Source organism: Kogia breviceps, chromosome 14 (genome assembly GCF_026419965.1).
Source record: "Kogia breviceps isolate mKogBre1 chromosome 14, mKogBre1 haplotype 1, whole genome shotgun sequence".
NCBI lineage: Eukaryota > Metazoa > Chordata > Mammalia > Artiodactyla > Physeteridae > Kogia > Kogia breviceps.
This window is the reverse complement of record NC_081323.1, coordinates 14,290,377-14,311,074: the sequence shown is the minus strand read 5'-3', so window position 1 is coordinate 14,311,074 and position 20,698 is coordinate 14,290,377. Positions and strand designations below refer to the sequence as shown.

Here is a 20,698-nt window from a genome sequence, read left to right as displayed (position 1 = left end):
GGGGTGGGGGTGGGGCTTTAACACAAGCTGACCTCGCCGCTCCCCTGCGTTAATCCTTGCCATAGCTCACCACTGCCCTTGGGATGGAGTTGTACAAGCCCCTTGGCCTGCCCTGCAAGATGCTTGCTGCCTGGCCCCTGCTGACTTCTGCAGCCTCATGCCCCCAACCGCCTACCCTAACTTGAGCTTCAATCTGGCTGAAGTTCTTGTAATTCCTTAAGGATGACTTGCTCTGTCCCACCTCTAGACATTCCCTCTCTTTATTCTCCTCTCTGCCTTCACCTCCCCTGTTCCTACTCTTTTTTAGTCTCACTGAACATTACCTCCAACAGGGAGGCTTCCCAGAGCTCCAGGCTCTGTTCCTGTGTGTCTAGGGCCCCCAAGCTCATCCCATTGTAAGGATTACTGCATTTCCCTATCATTTTCTGTTTATTCTCTCTCCCTCTCTCTCTCTCCCCCTCCCTCCCTCAGGGGTGTGAGCTCCTGCAAGGCAGGGACCACATCCCTTATTCATTAGGCATTCACAGTGCCTGGCAGAACACCAGGCTGTCACATAAATGAAATGTGTGAGTGACTAGTGAGTGAATGAATGAAAAGCAGCATGAGATACTAGTATACACGCACCAGATTAACACAAATGAAAGAATCTGACAGTACCAACTGTCGGTGAGGATATGGTACGATGGACACATGCATTTCTTCGTGGGGGAAAACAATTTGGCTTTATTTAGTAAAACTGAAGATGAGTTTATTCTGCTTCTCTGTACACTAGAGAAATGTATGCAAAATGGCACTAGGACACACGCAACAATGTTCAAAGTAGTATCCTCTATAATAGCCTCAAACTGGAAACAACCTAAATGTCCACTGACAGGAGAATAGATAAATCATGGAATACTATACAGCAGTGAAAACGAATAAATTATAGCCACAAGCAACATGTGATTTCACAAACGTAATTTTGAGAGACAAAAAAGCAAGACACAAATCATTTGTACTGTGTGGCTCCATTTAGATAAGGTTAATAAAACAGGAAATTAAACTATAATGTTAGGCAATGCCTACATGGTGAATCAACCCTAAAGGAATGGATAAAGAAGATGTGGTATATATATATATATATATACACAATGAAATACTACTCAGCCATAAAAGAGAATGAAATTTTGCCATTTGCAGCAACATGGATGGACCTACAGGGCATTATGCTAAGTGAAATAAGTCACACAGAAAAAGAAAAATACTGTTTGATATCCCTTATATGTGGAATGTAAAAAATATAACAGGGCTTCCCTGGTGGCACAGTGGTTGAGAATCTGCCTGCCAATGCAGGGGACACGGGTTCGAGCCCTGGTCTGGGAAGATCCCACATGCCACGGAGCGACTAGGCCCGTGAGCCACAACTACTGAGCCTGCGCGTCTGGAGCCTGTGCTCCGCAACGAGAGAGGCCGCGATAGTGAGAGGCCCGCGCACCGCGATGCAGAGTGGCCCCCGCTCACCGCAACTAGAGAACCCCCTCGCACAGAAACGAAGACCCAACACAGCCAAAAATAAATAAAAATTTAAAAAATATAACAAACTAGTGAGTATAACAAAAAAGAAGCAGACTCACAGATATAGAGAACAAACCAGTGGTTACCAGGGGGGAGAGGGAAGGAGGAAGGGGCAGGATAGGAGGAGGGGATTAAGAGGTACAAATTATTAGGTTTAAGATAAGCTACACGGATATATTGTACAACACAGGGAATATAGCAAATAATTTGTAATAACTATAAATGGAGTATAACCTTTAAAACTTGCAAATCACCATATTGTGCACCTATGATTTATATAATATTATACATCAACTATACTTCAAGAAAAAAGAAAAGCAAGGAGATGATCACAAAAGCAGATGGAAGTTAACTCCGGAGGAGGGTTTCGGGGGAGAAGCTATGATCAAGAAAGGGCTTGAGAGTAACATGGACATATACACACTACCAAATGTAAAACAGATAGCTAGTGGGAAGCAGCCGCATAGCACAGGGAGATCAGCTCGGTGCTTTGCGACCACCTAGAGGGGTGGGATAGGGAAGGTGAGAGGGAAACACAAGAGGGAGGGGATATGGGGATACATATATACGTATAGCTGATTCACTTTGTGATACAGCAGAAACTAACACACCATTGTAAAGCAATTATACTCCAATAAAGATGTTAAAAAAATAAAATAAAGGAATAGCTGGATGGGGAAAAAAAAAGGGCTTTTGGGGACTTCTGGGTTCCTGGCTAGTGGTTACAGGAGTGTTTGCTTTGTAATTATTTGTCGAACTGGACATTTCTATTTCACCCACTTCTGTTTGTGTGTGTATTTCACAATAAAGAAAGAAAGAAGGAGTCATGAATGAATAAACAGGAGTCTTCTGGGGGACCCTGGCCCCTCTGCTCTGCCCTACCCCTTCCGGCTCAGGGCTGGCACAGAGCATCACACAAGCGGGCAGAAGACTCGAGGTCCCCGCCCCTCCACACGGTGCTTTGAAGCTTCCCATCGGTGAGTGGGGCTGTGCTGGAGGAGTGGCCGGGGGCGGCTGGCTGCTGTACCAGGCTCCCTGGCAACGACATGCAGCTGGCTGGCGGGCTCTGCCCACCCCGCTGTGCGTCCGGACTGAGGTGCTTAGGCTGCAATGTGCTCTCAGCTAAGGGATTGGATTCCCTTATCTCTCGGGGGGTCAGTCCCCTGTGGCGGGGCCTAATGTGAGAGCAGCAGACCTCAAGTAATGACTCGCCCGATAGGAATCAGCCCAGCTCCCCACAGCATTTAGTCTCTGCCAGCTTCGGCGGCTTCTTGCGCGGCTCAGCCTGAACCTGGGACAGAGGGGCTGGCTGGGCTGATGGGGAGGTGCTGGGCTGAGTCAGAGAAGCCGCCTCCACCCTGTTGTGCCTGGGGAGGCAGAAAGTGGAAAGGCCTCCTAGTTCAGGAGCACGGAATCCTGCCCTCCAGGCTTAGAGGAAAAGGGTAAGACCTGTCACTCCAGACCTTGGCATCTCCATGCACAATTATAGGTGTCACTCGGCTTGGGCATGGGTGCAGCCTCTGTCTATGTCCCTAAGGTATCCTTGTATCTGTCCTCCCACCTCCAATGTCCCTTTGCAAGCTTGCGTCAGTAGCAGATCACATACACAGTAAGCAGGACAGGGGTGTGTGCAAGGGCCAGTCGGGGTGGGTGGACAGACAGGGGCTCACTCTTGGCAGGAAGCAAGGTGAGGGGTGGGAAGGTAACCGTGTTACTTGGATGTATGGAAAATCGGACAACTTTGAGGCCATCCCCTGCAAGAAGCATGGTTGGAGGGGCAGGGGGTAAGTGGGTGACTCGGATGGATGGACACAGACAGATGGGGGAGTCCCTCCATGGCGGGAAGCCTACAAGGCAGCTTGGGGTCAGTGGGTGCCTTGGAGGGACGATCAGACAGACACACGGATCTGCCTCCTCGCTCTGGGAAGGCCTCACTCACTCTGCGGGAACCGGGGCGGGTTGTCGTTGACGTCGGTGACCACGATGGTGACAGTTGTGGAGCCAGAGAGGCCACCCAGCTGGCCCGCCATGTCTGTGGCCTGGATCACCACCTCGTAGCGCTCCTGGCTCTCGCGGTCAAGGTCAGGCACGGCCGTCCGGATCACTCCTGTGGATGAGGGAGTGTGAGGCCAGGCATGCCCCCCTGCCAGCTGCCAGCTTATATGGAGACCCCTCCCCAGGCAGAGGCTGGGATCGTTCAAGTTCAGGAGGGGAGCGGCTGATGCAGAAGACACGGATATGGCCGCTGTGCAGGTGTGGGGCCCAGCAGCCACCACACACACACACACACACACACACGCTTCTATAGATATGCTCACAGATAACTCACACAGATTCTATGCTACACGCACACACACACACACGCTTCTATAGATATGCTCACAGATAACTCACACAGATTCTATGCTACACACACACACACACACACACACACGCTTCTATAGATATGCTCACAGATAACTCACACAGATTCTATGCTACACACACACACACACACACACACGCTTCTATAGATATGCTCACAGATAACTCACACAGATTCTATGCTACACACACACACACACACACACACAGGTGCTTCTATAGATATGCTCACAGATAACTCACACAGATTCTATGCTACACACACACACAAACACACACACACACAGGTGCTTCTATAGATATGCTCACAGATAACTCACACAGATTCTATGCTACAGACACACACACATATGCTTCTATAGATATGCTCACAGATAACTTACACAGATTCTATGCTACACACACACACACTCACACACACACTACTCTTTCACACATACACACTTTAAAATACACCCTCCTACACACTCGTACACATACACACACATTTATATACACACACACTAACACTCTCAAACGCACACTCACACACTCACATGCAACACAAAAGCAATAGAATATAGACTATTTGGTTTACTAAAAAAAGGCGTAGGTACTAGAACCAGGCACTGTGTGACCCCCCTAGGCTACCGATCCCACCTTTGGGGCTTCGGTTTCCCCATGTGACGGGGAACCTGCAATAATCCTCTGCATGAGCCTGGCCCGTGTCTGATTTGTCTCTGGGTCAGTGGCGCTCAGCCCAGAGCCAGGCCCGGAGTGGCAGCTCGGTGAGTGTTTAACAAAATGAACTGGACTCACACCCACCCTCAGACACACTCACTATGGAGTCACACTTACGTGCACACAAACACTGATATGTCTCACACACTTACGTACTACATACGTAACACACATGAGGTCACACACACACGCATAGCTACTGCACACACTTATTTCCCCCCGCACACCCCTCCACGATTAAATCATCCCCCTGCCCTGGGGGTCCCAGCCCCTTCCTCTCAGGCCTGGCCCTAGATTCTCTGTCCAGGCACCCGCTAATCGCTGATCAGACAATTCTTCAAGCTGTTAATGGAAGCAGGGGGAAGGGCGGCAGGAGTCGGGCTGGCCACAAGATTGATTCTATGCAGGGGAAGGCTGGGATTCTTGTCTCCCTGCCAGTGGGAGACCAGGGGGGAGGGGGAAGTGGATGAGCCATTCAGAGCTTCCCCCCCCCCAACCCACTCCAACCTGCGAGCACCAGGTGGTGACAGGTGGTGCCCAGGGCCTGAGCGCTAGGTGGAGTCACGCACCAGCAGCCCCATGATGCGCTCCATAATACCCAATCTCTCACTCCTGATGTCCCCAGACAGCCCCTAGATGCCAATAAAGGCAACAGAATGGGAGGAGAGGCTGGTGTGTGTGTGTGTGTGTGTGTGTGTGTGTGTGTGTGTGTGTGTGTGTGTGTGTGTGTGTGTGTAGCTGGTGTAGCTAGCCAGGCGTGGGCACCTAGGGGGTGACCCTGCTTTTGAGGGATCCCATGGAGATATGGAAAGTGTAGTCTGTCTAATCAGGGGTCATACAGACTCTCTATCAGAAGCCTTCAAGACTCCTCAGTAAGCTCCCTCTTGACCCCTCCTCAGCCGGGACTGGTCTTTCCAAGGGCAGGGGAGACTTGGAAGCAGACGAACTTGGGATAAATCCCAGATCTGCCGTTTGTTGACCATGTGATCTTGAGCAAATCCCTTCACCTCTCTGAACCTCAGTTTCCTTATCTGTAAAATGGGACAATCACAATACCTCCCTAAAGAACAAAATTCTCCAACTTGGCACCATGGACATTTTGGGCAGGATGATTCCATCCACTAGATGCTGGTAGCAGCACCCACCCTGCCCAACCCTAGTTCCAGACACTGTCAAATGGTCCCTGGGGACAAAATCGGTTGAGGACCACTGGTTCAGAGTTTCATCTCATGAGGACCGCATGTGACAATAACAACAATAACTGACACCGATGTGCATCCGAGTGAACTGCCTCATTTGATCTTCTCAACACCCGTAGGAGGAAGTGCTGTGAATATACCCAGTTTACAGATGAGGAGATGGAGGCACAGAGAGGTTAAGTACTGGCCCAAGGTCACACATGTAGAAAGCGCACAGTCAGGATTCCAGCAGGCACTCTGGGGCCAGAGTCCATGCTGTGGACTGCTCTGCTGGACCACTGTAAGGACGGAGGGTCCCTGCCCAGCCCGCCTGGTATCCCCCCCCGCCCCACCAGGTCCAAGGGGAGAGCCCAGGCCTCTGACAGAGCAATGCTGTGTATGTGGTCCTGTCTCAGCTCATGAGACAGCCCCCGTGCTCGACTCAGTCCTAATCAGGGAAGACATGCTTCCAGTCAGGCAGCAGGCGCCTTGTCCCTTCCCCCTGGTGCTGCACCCCAACACGGGGATTGTCTAGGGATGAGGATGGGGTACAAGGCCTTGGCTGGTCTCTTAGTTGAGTGTTTGCAGTCCTGGACAGCAGGGGCTGTACTGGGGATGCGGGCCTGTCATGTCCTCTCCCCTGGAGGGCTGGAAGGAGAGAAAGAGCAGAGAGGGAAAAGAGAGGAGAGGAAAAAGGATGAAGGTGGCAGAGATGGAAGAAGAGAGAGACAGACAGAGGGCAGTCTAGTGAGCGTTAGAGGGGAAAGAGACAGAGAGCCACGCACTCAGAGGCAAAGAGGAAGGGAAAGGAGGGGAGGAGAGGGAAAGGGAGACCCACAGAGACGGAAAAAGAGAGAAAGAAAGAGGGGAGCAGTAAAGCCAGAGAGAAATACACACACGCAGGAGGAGGCAGTAAGACAGAGATCCACAGAGAGACAGAGACCTGGAGAGAAACAGAGAGAGAGAAAGAGGGGGAGAAAGCAAGGCGAAGCACAGCAAGGGCAGCGTGAACAGAGCTTCTCGGGGACACCAGAGAGGCAGACGGACAGCAAGGGGTTGAGAAAGAGGGTGGGAGGGAGGAAGGAGAGGGCAGACAGATGGACGGACGGGGGAGTGATCACCGGGCCAGAGACGTGGTAGAGGGCTCCCGGTGTGAGCCAGGCAGAAAGGCAGAAGGTGTGCGGGCCAGCTGAACGCTTACTACGTGCTAAGCGTGGTGCATGTCATTTGCACCTAGGATCTCACTGATGCGGAGGCTGGTGATGGGATCGGGGCCGCTGTACATCTATGAGCTTGTGGACCGAAAGCTCAGCGACCCTCACTCTGAGTGGGGCTCGGAGCAGGGCTCTGGCTGAGGTGTACCCCTGTGGGTGAGGAGTCACGCTTATGTGGCCGGCCTCCTTGCTGCCCTGTCACTTCCAGCTCCAGGGGAACTGGGGACACTGAAGTCTTCTTACCTGGAAACAGGTCATGAAGCCATATTGAGTGTGTGATTAGATGCCATCTCTGGGCAACTAGGAGGTTGGTACCCTGAGGCCATGCTGCCTCTAGACCCTGTTCCTGGGGTCACACCCAGTGATAGGTTGCTATGGTGACAGCTCCTGATGAACTATACCTGCTGGGATCCACATCCTTGGGTCATCCCCTCCCACACTGACTCTGGCCTTGGCCACGCGTGCGACTTGCTTTGGCTAATGCGACATTAGCAAGTGTGACAAAAGCAGAGGCTCGATAAGCCCTTGTGCACTGGGGCTTGTCCTCTTGGAACCCTGAGACCACCGTGCTGTGAAGAAGGCCAGGATGAAAGGCCACGTGGCAGGCCCAGCCATGCCAGCTGTCCTAGCTGACCTGCCAGCTGACTGCTACCATGGGAGTGACCCCAGCAGAAGAACTGCCCATCCAACTCACAGAATTGTGACACATAATAAATCGGTGCTGTTTAAGCCACCATGTTTGGGGATGGTTTGTCATATAGCGGTAGATAGGTTAACAGAGAAATCGAGTTCCCCAGGCCGTCCCTCTTTGGGGCTCACTCACACAGCTGCGTTTCACTGCAGGGTCATCTGGCTGGAAGGTCCAAGATAGCCTCATGTACCTGCCTGGCGGTTGACACTGGCTATTGGCCAGACCTCTCTCATCCTCCATTAAGCTGGGCTGGCTTCCTTATATGGTATAGTCTCAGGCCCATGTTCCAGGAGAGAAGAGTGAAAGCTGCAAGGTCTCTTAAGGCCTAATCTGGGAATTTGCAGAACATCACTTCTGCTACATTCTATTGGCCCAAAGCAAGTCATAAGGCGGCCCACATTCAAAGGGCAGGGAAATAGACCCCTCCTCTCCCCAGCACAGTCACTTTACTAAGAGGCCAGTTCAGGAATGGGAACTCCTGATGCTGGGAGAAGCATATTGGAGGCTGGTGCCCTCCTGGGGGGCCTGGGGGAAAATTCCCAAATCAGCTGATGAAGTTGTTCTTAAACCATCTGGCTCTGAAAATTCATTCACTGACCCATTTATTAGACCCTTACCGAGGGCCTACTATGTGCCAGGGCTAACAGAGTCAGATAAGAGGCACTTTGGGATTTTGAAGGACTTTGGAGTCAGACAGGTATGGATTCAAGCCTTCTTTCCACCATTTATACGTTATCTGACCTCAGGCAAGTTCTTAACTCTCTCTGAGCCTCAGTTTCCTATTCTGTCAAATGGGGATACCCAGTTGGAAGGGATGTTAAGAGGGTTAAATGAGACAAAGCTTCCAGCAGCAGGTCCCACATTTTGGAGATGCCTTGATGATCCCCCCCCTCCTCAAGTCCTGGGTTGAGGACCTCATACATCAGTTCCACAAGGGCTGAGATTCATGTTGGCCTTGTCCATCCATCATCTTATCTATAGGGTCCGGCACATAGTAGGTGTTTGATAAACGTTTTGACTTACTGACCTACAACCACAGACCCTCTGCCCGCCTCTCACAGCCTGGGTGTAGTTGTCTCTTTGTACTTGGCTTCTCTGTTGGAACAAGCACCATGAAGGCAGAAACCAGATCTAGTACATCATCCTGATCAGAATCTGGCACTTACAAAGGTTACCTTCATTCCCGCCCAGGAAAAGCAAACATCCCTGGCTCAATTGAGAATTTTCAGCAGATATCTTGAAGTCGCTGAGAGAGAGAGAGGCTTTCTATTCTTGCTGGTGTGGTGGTGAGCGGGGGCTGGTAATGAGAACCTGGCCCCGGCTCCCCGCAGCCTTGTCCCCGCCGGTCGCCCCCAGTTCCAGCTGTTGTCCTCCACGCCCCCGCCGTCCCCTCCAAATGCTGCAGAAGGGGCCCCGCGGCCCAAGTGATGCCTCATTAGCCCGCAAATGCCATCCCTGTTTTCCCTGTTGGGGGGGGGTCTACGGGCAGGCCTGGCTTTTAAAACACACGAGTTAATTCTTCCTCTGGCACGAGCCTCGTGGTGCCCCGCCTCCTCCCTTCCCTCACACCTTCCTCACAGGCCCTCTTCCGGCCCTGCTCCCTGCTATCTGCACAGCGAGAACAGACTGTACCTCGCAGCAGCTGCTAAATATAGGCCCGCATGAGCGGAATATTCCTGGCTGGGGAAATGGAGCTGGGGCTGGAAATGGCACCAGGGTGGCTCCTACCGTGGGACCGAAGGAAAGGGGAGGAAAACTCGGGTCCTTCCTGGGCAATGTCTACAAAGACCCTTCCAAACAGAGAAAGTGGAAGGACCCTAGGAACAAGGACCCTGTTTGTGTTTCTTCACTTGCCTTGCCTGGTGCCCACTTTCTGGCTTCTTGAGAACTGTTTCTGCCCTCCCAGGCTCCATGGCCTCCCACTTGCCCCTCGCCTCCCGACTCTCTGCAGGGGGGGAACCTGGCCACCCTCCTCACTCTGGAGTCTGATGCTTCGTCTGCCCACCCCTGCCACCTCCCAGACTCAGTCCTGGCCCTTCCCTTATTTCTGTGTTCTGTCTTTTCCTCCCCACCTTAAAGCTGATCAACTCTAAGGACCTCACCTCCTCAGGTTGAATGGACAAAGGCTTCTTCATCATCATCATCATCATCATCATCATCATCATCATCATCCCCCCGGTTTACGTTTATGTAACACGTCTTGCACTGAGCATGTCAGTATCTCTCCTAGATACAAAGTGGCTCACAGCCTCACTTCATTCAGGACTCAGTCCCAAACATCACCTCGCCGGTAAGGCCTGTCCTGATTTCTCCATCTAAGTCTACTCTCTTACCCTGTTTATGTGTTTTCCTAGCACTCATTGCTACTCCACATTATGCTGTATGTTTATGTGCTTATTTTCTGTATTTCCTACTTAAATAAAAGCTCCACGAGGGTAGGGTGTTGGGTTTCCCTGCTGCTGCCTTCCTAGAGCCTAGAGCAGAGCTGGATATGTACAGGACTCAATAAAGAGTTGCTCAATGAATGAATGAACTCTCCCATTGGATCCTCACAACAATCATGTGAGATGAGTATTATTATCTCTGTTGTGTACATGGGGAAACCAAAGCTTAAAGAGCCTCAAACCATTCTTGGAGCTTTAGGCCCATATTTCAGATGGCCCATTCTAGACGTTTCTTTCCTCCTCTTCTCTCATCTTAAAGCCAATATAGTTAAAGTTGAATTAATTAGCTCTATATCAGGTCCTGGAACACATTCAGTAATTCCTCTGTCCCTCGACAGTTTTCTTAATCCACGTTCCTCCTTCTGTTTCTGTAGGTGGTGCCCCTTCCCATCCTAGGTTCCAAAGTTAGGAACCCCCAGATTCCTCCCTGAATATAGTCCCGTACATTCATCCAGGCCTCCAGGGTTTGCCTTTTGCAGAATCTCACTGTCATCCCTCACTCTCCCTCCTCAGTATCCCAACTAACCCTCTCTACCAATCCCGTATCATCTCCGGCTCGCTACCTAGATGAAGCAGGTTAAGGAGTCTGGGTGGGTGCTGAGAAAGGGCACAGGCTTTGGCTTTTGTCTTTCGGGGTTCTCTGCTGGGCTCTCCAGGCTCCTGGGTCTCCGTGAATTCAGTTACTGCCTCTGAGCCATGCTATACAGTGGCAGCCCGAGGGATCTTGTTAAAATGAAAACCTGAGCATGTTACTTCCCTGCTTAAAAGTCATCAATGAATCCACAGTGTTGGTGAGGGGGAAGGGAAACAGGCTCTCTCGTAATCGGGTCTTCAGGAGTGTAATCTGGTACATTTCCTCATTATCTATCCAGATTCCAAACGCACTATGCTCTTTGACCCAGCTTTTCCACTTCCTGAAAATTATCCTGCAGATACATTCACACAAGCACAAAATGATATATGTATGAGGTTATGCACTGTAATAACACTGTTCGTTGTAGAAAAAGATTGGAAACAGCGTAAGTGTCCATCAATAGGGGACTGGTGAAATAAATTTTAGTGTATCCACAACGGCTGTTAAATAAAAGAACGATGAAGCTCTTTATGTACTGATATGGAATAATCTGCAAGATGTATTATTAACCGAAAAAGGCAAGCAGTGTGTATAGTGTGTGTTTATAGCTACCATTTGTGTAAAAAAAAAAAAACCCCAAATACATGTACCTATTTTCTTGTACATGCATAGAATAGCTCTGGAAAGATACACAAGAAAATTACATTGGTTGCCTTGGGGATACAGATTGGGTGGCTGGGGGACTAGAGGGGGTGAAGAATTTCCGCTAAATACAAATTTGGATTTTTTGAATTTTGAACCTTGAAATGTATTATCTATTTTTTTAAAAAAAAAACCTCAATATTTTTCAAGTGAATGAGTTCAAGGTCTCATTGGATATATATACCAAGTGGCTGCTACCTTTGGGGTTGCAATTACTGGGGATGAGGGTGGGAAGCCCTTTCTTCCTCCCTTCTTTCATCTCTTTTCAAAAACATTTCTTTAATGTTTGAATGTTTTCTAAAACATATTAGTTTCACAAGGAGAAAAAAATAATGCGGATATTATGTGTAAGAGAATGCAATTATAGACTGGAATCCTCAACCCCTCCCCCTAAACAAAACAAACACACACAAAAACCCCAAACCTAAATCCATCAAACACCCTCCCACCCCACTACCCTTAGAATAGAATCCAAGTGCTTTAGCCCGCCTAACACCGGGCTGTCAGGCCCCTGCCAGCCTCTCTACATTACCTCTCAACAAGCCTCTTCTCCAGTCCTGAGTTGCTTACAATTCCCCTCATGCCTCAGGCTGCTCTCCTCCTCCCAGTTTTGCCTGCACCATGCCCTCTGCCTGGAATGCCCTTCTCTGAATCTCGCTCTGGCCAACACTTTCGTATCCTTTGGAGATTGCTGCTCCCGCCTCCGAGAAACTTGCATCCTACTTGCCCACACAGATGCCTGTCCCCCTGCCCCCACTGGACTGTGAGCCCCATGAAGGCATGTGATGAACATCCTGTGGTGTCTGATGTCTCATCCCCTGCCTTCCCCTGTCCCTGGGACAAGTGAGAGCACCGCCCTTGTCATCAGCAGCCGCTCCCAGCTGTGGGACCTTGAGTGAACCACTTCACCTCTCTGAGCCTCAGCCTCCTCCCTCAGTTCTCCCTGCCGCTCTCCCGAGGCCCCTTAGAGATGAACTCAGGTTTTAGCCTCAGAGTGAGTGACGTGGGGGACGGTGCGTGGGAGCGCTGCACCATTGCTTGGTGACGGGGGAGAGGGCAAGGAAGTCAGGAAGCCATCCTTCCCTGTCGGTCTCGGCCTCGGTCTTCCCATCAGATCCTTAACAACTGCCACCTGAACAGCTTTCACAACTGCCGAAAAGGTGCCTTTCACCGCCCGACGGCCGACCCCCCTTACCCCCGGCCCCCAGCGACACTTAAGACCATGACCGACCCCGTCTGGGCTGCGGACACGCCTGCCTCAGTTTAGCTCCAACGGCAAGAGGGGCCACTGAGCTCAGACCTCCGAAGTCCTTTCAGGGGGCCCACAGTGATAGCCTCCTGCCTTTTTGTTTCCGCACCAGTCTCGCAGGCGCCCCCCACTCTATTTTTTTTTCTTCTCCTCGGTCCTTCTCTCTTCCTGCCTGGCCGCCCTCCCTCTCCGCGACCCTGGGGTCTCCTGGAGCCAGAAAGATACCTCGGTGTCCTCACCTGAGCACTGTTGGTTGGAACGCTGAGAGAAGACTTCCGCCCGCCCCCTCCGGCCCCGCCCCTTGCGCCCCGCCTCTGGTTCCGCCCCGGCTCCGCCCCCTTTGGCCCCGCCCCCTTGGCCCCGCCCCTCACCGGTCTTGGGGTCCACGGTGAAGTGGTGCTCGCCATCCAGCACGCTGTACACCAGTCGAGCGCTGCTGCCGTACGTGGGGTCATCCGCATCCGAGGCCATCACCTGCATCACCGACGTGCCTGGGCCCGGGGGACCAAGCGAGACAGGGGTCAGCTGGGGCCGCTGTGCTCGTCCTCCCCATCGCTCCCCACTGCCAGAGAAGCTGGGAAAGGAGACCTAGGCCGGAGGTCGCTGAAGCCAATATTCTCACAGTCTTCATCCCCACATTAAGCCCCAACCCGCTTCCAGACCTGGGGCCTTCCCAGTGGCACAAGCATGACCATGGAGTCAGATCTGGATTCACATCTCCCTTTGGTGGTTCCCAGCTGTAAAACTCTTGGCAAGGGAAGACAGCCTCTCTGCATCTCCGTTTCCTCACCAGCAAAATGGGGACAGTCCTAGTCCTTGGCTCATAAGGGAACACATTTTAAACACCCGGTGCAGAACTCAGAGCAGTATCTCAGTGGGTGGTGGAAATGGTTATTTTCACCAATTAAGGTCATCAGAGAGTTAGAGCTATAACACTGGAAACCAGGCACTTTACTCCCAAAGCAGGGGTCCTTCTACCCAGCCCCTCCTGATTTCTCAAGGGAATTCTGCCTCCTTCCTCCCACATCCTAATCCCCCCGGATCCCACCATGGGGATGTGTGGGCATCCCAGAAGCACAACCAAGTTCGCTGCGGCTCAGGCGCCAGTGTCTCTTGAGCCCCAGGCAGAAGAGCAGCAGCCAGCTTTCCCTTTGGAAGTAGCTGGCTGTGGGCCCTGGTGTTCTCCTCGCCCCTCCTCCCGGGTGCCCAGACAGTTCCCGCCCCCGACACACACACTTCTCATGCTCTGCACGTAGGCTGCTGGGGAGAGTATAAATTGGATAAAAGTCCATCAAACAGCGGCAATTAAGTTATTGATTTTCGACGCTGCCTCATTAAACTGGGAGCTCCTCTCGGCCTGTCCCAGAGATGGCTCTAATTTGACATCATGTTCAATTTGACGAAAGCAGGGCTTGGGATGTGAGGCTGGACTGGGTGGGGGTGACGGAAGGGGTGGCGGAGGGGTTGAATGGAAGGATGGGCAAAGCTGTGTGGTCCATCCAAACCTTTCCAGATAGGAGGGTGTGAGATGCAAGACCCAAGAGGGAGTCTTGGGGGCTCAGGATAGGACCCAAGGGGGATGAGACTCAGACCTCACCTCAAGGAGATGCCCTCTTCGGGGTGCCCTGATGGTGAGGGGATGGGGCCCAGGCCTCCTGAGGTTCTGAGTAGGGCCCTCCTGGTGGGTTGGGCTCTCTGGGCCAGCGGGGTGGCATGCTGAGGGGTGACGCCAGTTCACTGACTGGCTAATGAGTGAGGCTCTGGAAGTGCTAGTGCAGCAATTCTGCTAAGCCCAGCCGGCCACCCGCCCCTCCCACCTCCAGCCTGGGGCCCTCGATCACTCCAGATAGACACATGTATTTATTTTTCACTCTTTTGCATTTCTCATTTCCCTCTCCTTGTCCCCCCTCCCGGCCTCCTAAACCGGCCCTGCAATGCGCCTCTCTTTGGTGGCTTCAGCTCCCCATCAACCATGTCAGAGTTGCCTGGAGAAGCTGGGGAAGAGGTTTGGGCAAGCCCCCTCCTTCCTGGTGCTTGGTACTCAGGTGTCTCCTATTCAGGGCAAGGGCATGATCCCAGGTACCGCCTCTTAAACAGAGAGAGGAGAAAGAAACAAACCCTACTGAGCACTCACTACATGCCTGGCTTCACCAGCCACTTAAATCCATCATCTCTAATTCTCACAGCACCTCTGAGAGGCAGAGTGGGCCCCTCTAAATTACAGGTGAGGAAAGAGGTCAAACAGGGGAAAAGACTCGACTGAGGGCACAGACTGAGGAAGTGGTGGGATTTGAACCCAGGACTCTCTAAGGCCAAAGTCCTCTGGGAGCCAGAGTCAGCACACACACACACACACAGTGACTCCGGATGGATGGTGGCCTGGTGTACTGAATCACAATCAGTGACTCTGCCGCTTATTAGCAGTTTGGCCTTGCGCCTGCCATGAACCCCATTTTTGCCTCAATTTCCTCATTTGTGACATGAGGGTGAGAGTACCACCAAACTCCTGGGATTGGTTTCAGAATTCAAATAGGTTTCTGTATTCAGCACCGAGGACAGTGCCTATCCCATACTAAGAACTCAATAAACACAGGTTGTCCTCTTGGCAGACGCTGCATGCCTGGACACAATGGTACAATCAAGCCTCTCTCACAGACAAACTGAAATGAGAGATGATACATAAAGCATCAGGCTCACGGTGGGTGCTCAATAAATAGTAGCTGTTGTAACAGTTATGAGAGAGGGTCTCCCTGTCACTCTCCCCTCACCCCCTGGGCAAGGCACAGTGCCGGGCTGAGTGACTCCCCAGGGACAAGGAGGAGCTCTCTCTCTCTCTCTCTATCCCTGGCTGCATCCCTGGGACTCCCGCGGGGACGATGGAATCATTTCCCCGATCTGGGATTCTTTATTGCAGCCATTACAGTTAATGCCGACATGTGGGGCTGGCAAAGGGTCAGTGATTCACCACTGATTCCCCAAGGCCCCACACGCCCTCCCGCCTACTTCACAAGTCAGCAGCTCCCAGAATCGGCAGCCAAAAGGGTGCCAGGCTTGTGGCTGCTGTAGGACCACCTTGTGCCGTCCCCCTAAGATCAGCAGTTTGCATTTTGCAATGCGCCATCATGGCCATTCTCTCCTTCAGTCCTCACACCAATTCTCTGATGTAGATGCAGTGGCGTGCCGGCAAATGTTTAACCATTGGTTCTGGGGGATGGAGGGGTAGGGAGGAATTCCCTGCTTTGTAGTGTTTGCTGATTTCTACGGTGTAAATACTCTCACCATGGCCAATTTCAAGCTATGAATGTGGTATCAAGTGGCTCATAAAACTCCCGAAAATCAATATTTGGCTCTCATGAGCTGATACGAGCTGACTCCAGAGCAATCCTGCATCACTTCCATTTTACAGATGAGGAAACTGCTCTGCACAGTGAAGGGTGACAATGTAAATTAATAATGAATAATAATGAAACCCATTATGAAATACCGTTATTCAATGATAATGATAGATTAGGTTTATTAACTAACTTCTTTGTGCTACATACTATAATAAACCCTTTATGTATAGCATCTCATGGAATTCATATAATAGAGCCCTGAAGTAAGCTCTATTAAGATTTCCACTTTGCAGACGAGGAAATGGAGGCTGAGTGAAGTGTAGTAATGAACCCTTTTGCCTCAATTTCATCATTTGTGAGATGGGGGTAATATTACTACCAAGCTCTCAGGATCGCTGTGAGAACTCAAATAGATTTCCTTGTTCAGCAGCAAGAACAGCCCCTGGCTAAATTCATCTGGCAAGGAAAGAGGAGAGGCAGGATTCAAACCTAGGTCGACCTGATGTCAAAACACACATGTATGTTGCCTCATAAGGTTGTAGGTGAGGGGATCAGTAGAAGTAGACAGGCAAGTGAGAGAAGAGTCAAAGAAAGGAGAGGGAGGGAGGAGCAGAGGGGTAGCGGGGAACTGGGCTCAGGAGTCTCGCTCTCTGGCAGCTGGTTCAAGCCCAGACTTCCAGAAGCAGGGATGGGATTGGCTAGAATGAGCCATTTGCTGTCCATGGTGCTGCCACCCAGTCCCGCTACACGGGATCAAGGGCCTAATTCCAGGCTGGCATAGGAAGGGTTGCCCAAAGGATTCTCGGGTAAACAGCATCCCAGAGCCCAGGGCTCCATGTGGAATGTTGGCTATGGAAAGGCTGGTCCTTGGAGAGCACAGAAACCAGTGGTTCTCAACCTGGCTGCATATTAGAATCTCTTAGGAGCTTTAAAGTAAAACTGATGCTGAGCCCCCATCCCAGACCAATTTAATAGAGCTCTCTTGGGGTGGAGCACAGGCAAGGGGATTTTTTTTTTTTTTTTTTTTTTTTTTGCGTTACACGGGCCTCTCACTGTTGCGGCCTCTCCTGTTGCAGCCTCTCCTGTTGAGGAGCACAGGCTCCGGACGCGCAGGCTCAGCGGCCATGGCTGCTCACGGGCCCAGCCGCTCCGCGGCACGTGGGATCTTCCCGGGCCGGGGCACGAACCCGCGTCCCCTGCGTTGGCAGGCGGACTCTCAACCACTGCGCCACCAGGGAAGCCCAAGGCAAGGGGATTTTAAAAGCTCCTGCAGCGATTCTAAAGCGCATTCCAGACTGAGAACTGATGCCCTAGACCCAGCCTTTGACTGAACTGATGAGCAAACTGAGTCACAGGAGGCTCAATGACCTTCCTAAGATTAGGTTATTAGTAAGTGGTAGGAAGAGATTCAAACCCACAACACTGTAGCCAGCATGTCACCCTCACTGTGCCTGTACTGAGACTGGCACCCAGAAGGAAGCAGCAAGGATGACACAAGCCACCAAGTCAGCGTGAGAAGTTGGACACTCCTACAAAGAGATTCCCCTCACAACTTCATGGACACTGGGTGGACTTCAGCATCAGAGAGTCCTGGGTTCTAATCCCACCACTTCCTCACTCTGTGCCCTCAGTCAAGTCTTTCCCCCTGTTTGACCTGTTTCCTCACCTGTAATTTAGAGGGGCCCACTCTGCCTCTCAGAGGTGCTGTGAGAATTAGAGATGATGGATTTAAGTGGCTGGTGAAGCCAGGCATGTAGTAGGTGCTCAATAAGAGTTTATTTCTTTCTCCCCTCTCTGTATGGTCAGAAGATCTCTGGGGGCTTCCCTGGTGGCGCAGTGGTTGAGAATCCGCCTGCCGATGCAGGAGACACGGGTTCGTGCCCTGGTCCGGGAAGATCCCACATGCCGCGGAGCAACTAAGCCCGTGAGCTATGGCCGCTGAGCCTGCGCGTCCGGAGCCTGTGCTCCGCAACGGGAGAGGCCACAACAGTGAGAGGCCCGCATACCGCAAAAAAAAAAAAAAAAAAAAAAAAAAAAAGAAGATCTCTGGGTCTGTGTCCTTGGCCCTGAGCAGGAGACCCGTGGGTACCAGTATCAGGAAGGAGGGGGCTTGCCCACTCCTCACTTCTAGTTAATCTGGTTTCTGACATGGTTTGCCATGGGGCCAGAACTGGAATCCATGCTCTGGCTCCCAGGCCAGAATTCTTTCCCTTCTTGTCCCTTTAACCTTTGCTGTCTGTGAAATCCAACGGAAGCCCCCAATTGGGCCCCAGGACCTCCGGCTGCTCAGGGAGAAGGTGGTGTCATGTGGAGTGGATGTCAGGGATTGTGGACAAATTCTCATTCCAGCCCTCTCCTTGGCTCTCTGTGTGGCAGTGGGAAAACTACTTAGCCTGACTGGGCCTCAGTTCCCCTTCCATAAAATGGAGACAACACTTTACCCTTCCTGCCTCCTGGGTGAGGGATACCCCTTAATAAGATGAAGGAGATGAAACGCTCTGGAAAAGAACAGAGTCCTCAACTGAGGTGACCAAGAGTCATGATTATGAAGATGTTTGTCATTATTATCATCCTGCCTCTTCCCTACCTCCCCTTGCTGCCCTGCTGGGCCTGGGGAAACCCTTGGCTCCCATTTAGCTTGTCAAACATTTATGAAACACGAGTCCCACCCCCTGCCGCTGCCGGAACTGCTTGGAATGCTTTCTATTAAAAATTAAAAACCACTTGTCGAGTCCCTGGGAACATTCAGGTTACACAGGAAACAAGCCCCTTCTCAAACTCCCCCCTCACCACGCCCCTCCCATCTCGCTCTTTGCTCATCACTTACAATGCCAGCTTACTGGACTGGCTTCAACCGCACTTCTGGCTGCCCACCCAAGGCAGCCTAATGTAGATGAATGATACACAGGAGATTCAGGAAAATGGCTGCATGGGAAGGGGAGGTCGGAGGATAGAGGGGGGGGGAGAGGCAGGTCCAGAGACAAGTGACAGAGAAGGAGGCATAGAGTGATGGAGCAAGAAAATGGGTCAGAGACAGAGAAACAAGGGACAGAGGGACAGAGATGCAGAGAGATGGACAGAGAGAAAGTGAGAAAAACAGAGGTACCCAGACACATAGGGAGAAATTAGGACAGAGACAGAGAGACGAGGGTAAGAGAGGCAGAGATAGAGAGAGAGACAAAGAGAGAGAGAGAGAGGGACAGAAAGAGGTAGCCATGGACTCACCCGGGCAGGCAATACTTGAGTGTGTGTGTGGTTCTCATCTGTCCCCCTGAGAGAAGGGACTCCCCTACTATCCCTAATTGAGTCCCATAGGCTCTTCTATCCTCCCCACATTTAAACGGAACCCTCTGTGGAGTAGTCCGGTCACCTTGTTTGTTCGGGCAGCAACATTCTAAGTTTCTGCGCTAGCATCTCTCTGCCACAGTTGCAGAAAGCAAACAGTTTTGGCTTATAATTCAGTTCCATTCAGTCCCCCAATATCTACGGAGCACCTACTATGTGCTAGACCCTTGAGGGCAGGATGGTAGATTTGTCACCTTTGTACCCACTGCCACGTGGGCACAGGGCCTAGCATAGCGAGGGTGCTCATGTTTGCTGAGTGACTTGTTGATGGAAAAGACAAAGAAAGATATGGGGCCGACTCCTGAGGGCCAGGGCCTCTGTTCTTCTCTGCCACCTCTCTCCACCAGAAACCTCCTATCCCATTTCTCCCCATTCTGGGTGGTGAGAGCCAGTGTCGTTGCTAGGCAAGGAGATATTGCACATATAGATCTTCCTGGACTTTAATTAAAAACATCTTTAGAAGTTGTCTCTGCAGAGGCCAGCGATTGATTCCTGGCTTGGGCCTGAGGGCTGTTGAGCCACACTCTCTCCAGCTGCAGATGGGACAATTGAAGGCTCCCAAGCAGCCACTGCCCTCCCCAAATGAGACCCTTGGGGAGCACATGGCCTCCTGCCTTTCTCCTTTCCTCTCTGCCACCATCCTCCCAAGCACGGGGCTTGGAAATCAGATAGTGTGCCCTCCCGATCTTATTTCCCCTCTTCTCTTGAGCCTCAGTTTCCTCAGCTGTAAAATGGGGGTGTCAACACTTAACCCAAGAGAGTTCCTGGGAGGATGAAATGAGATTAGGGATGTGAAAGTGCTTTGCAAGCTGTAAAGTCCTGTGTACACTAAAGATATGGTTGTGACTGTTTCCCATGTACACAGAGCCAAGTAGTTTAGGTTCTGGTTCTGGTTCCGGCTCCAGCTCTTAGTATGGAACCTCAGGCAAGTTACTTTATCTCTCTCTGCATTTATCTCCTCATTGGTAAAATGAGGATAGAAATACATGCCCTGCTTATTCCCCAGGACTGTGAGAATAAAGGGAAATAGCTTTGTGAAAGCAGTGTTGGCCGAAAGCTATTATTTAGTGAATGTCCCAAGAAGCGCAGACTGTACTACGAAAGTCTTTTTCCATCTATTAAAGATGCTGCTCACAGAAGGGATTGGAATACATGGGAAAGCAGCTGTGGCAGGGGCCCTGCCCATTTCGACAGTCTGTTGAGCCCCAATCCCATGGTCCAGTAATGCCCATCCTATGGTATATGTGCCACCACATACACGTTCTCCTTCACTACATTCTCCTTCCTTTGCTCCCAGCAGACATCACTAATCGACTGTGGCATTCTTT

At 51.4% G+C, this 20,698-nt stretch overlaps 1 protein-coding gene across 3 annotated transcripts in view; it reads right to left on the bottom strand.

Moving 5' to 3' along the window:
• Nucleotides 1–20,698, bottom strand: part of CDH22 (cadherin 22) — a 127,315-nt gene that overhangs the window by 35,482 nt on the left and 71,135 nt on the right. For all 3 annotated transcript variants that reach the window (XM_059037749.2, XM_059037747.2, XM_067012191.1), the window contains exons 4-5: nucleotides 13,062–13,181; nucleotides 3,494–3,661 (exon numbers count right to left, since the gene is read on the bottom strand). In XM_059037749.2, coding sequence (XP_058893732.1) covers nucleotides 3,494–3,661; nucleotides 13,062–13,181 — 288 coding nt within the window. The remainder of the gene's footprint in view (nucleotides 1–3,493; nucleotides 3,662–13,061; nucleotides 13,182–20,698) is intronic.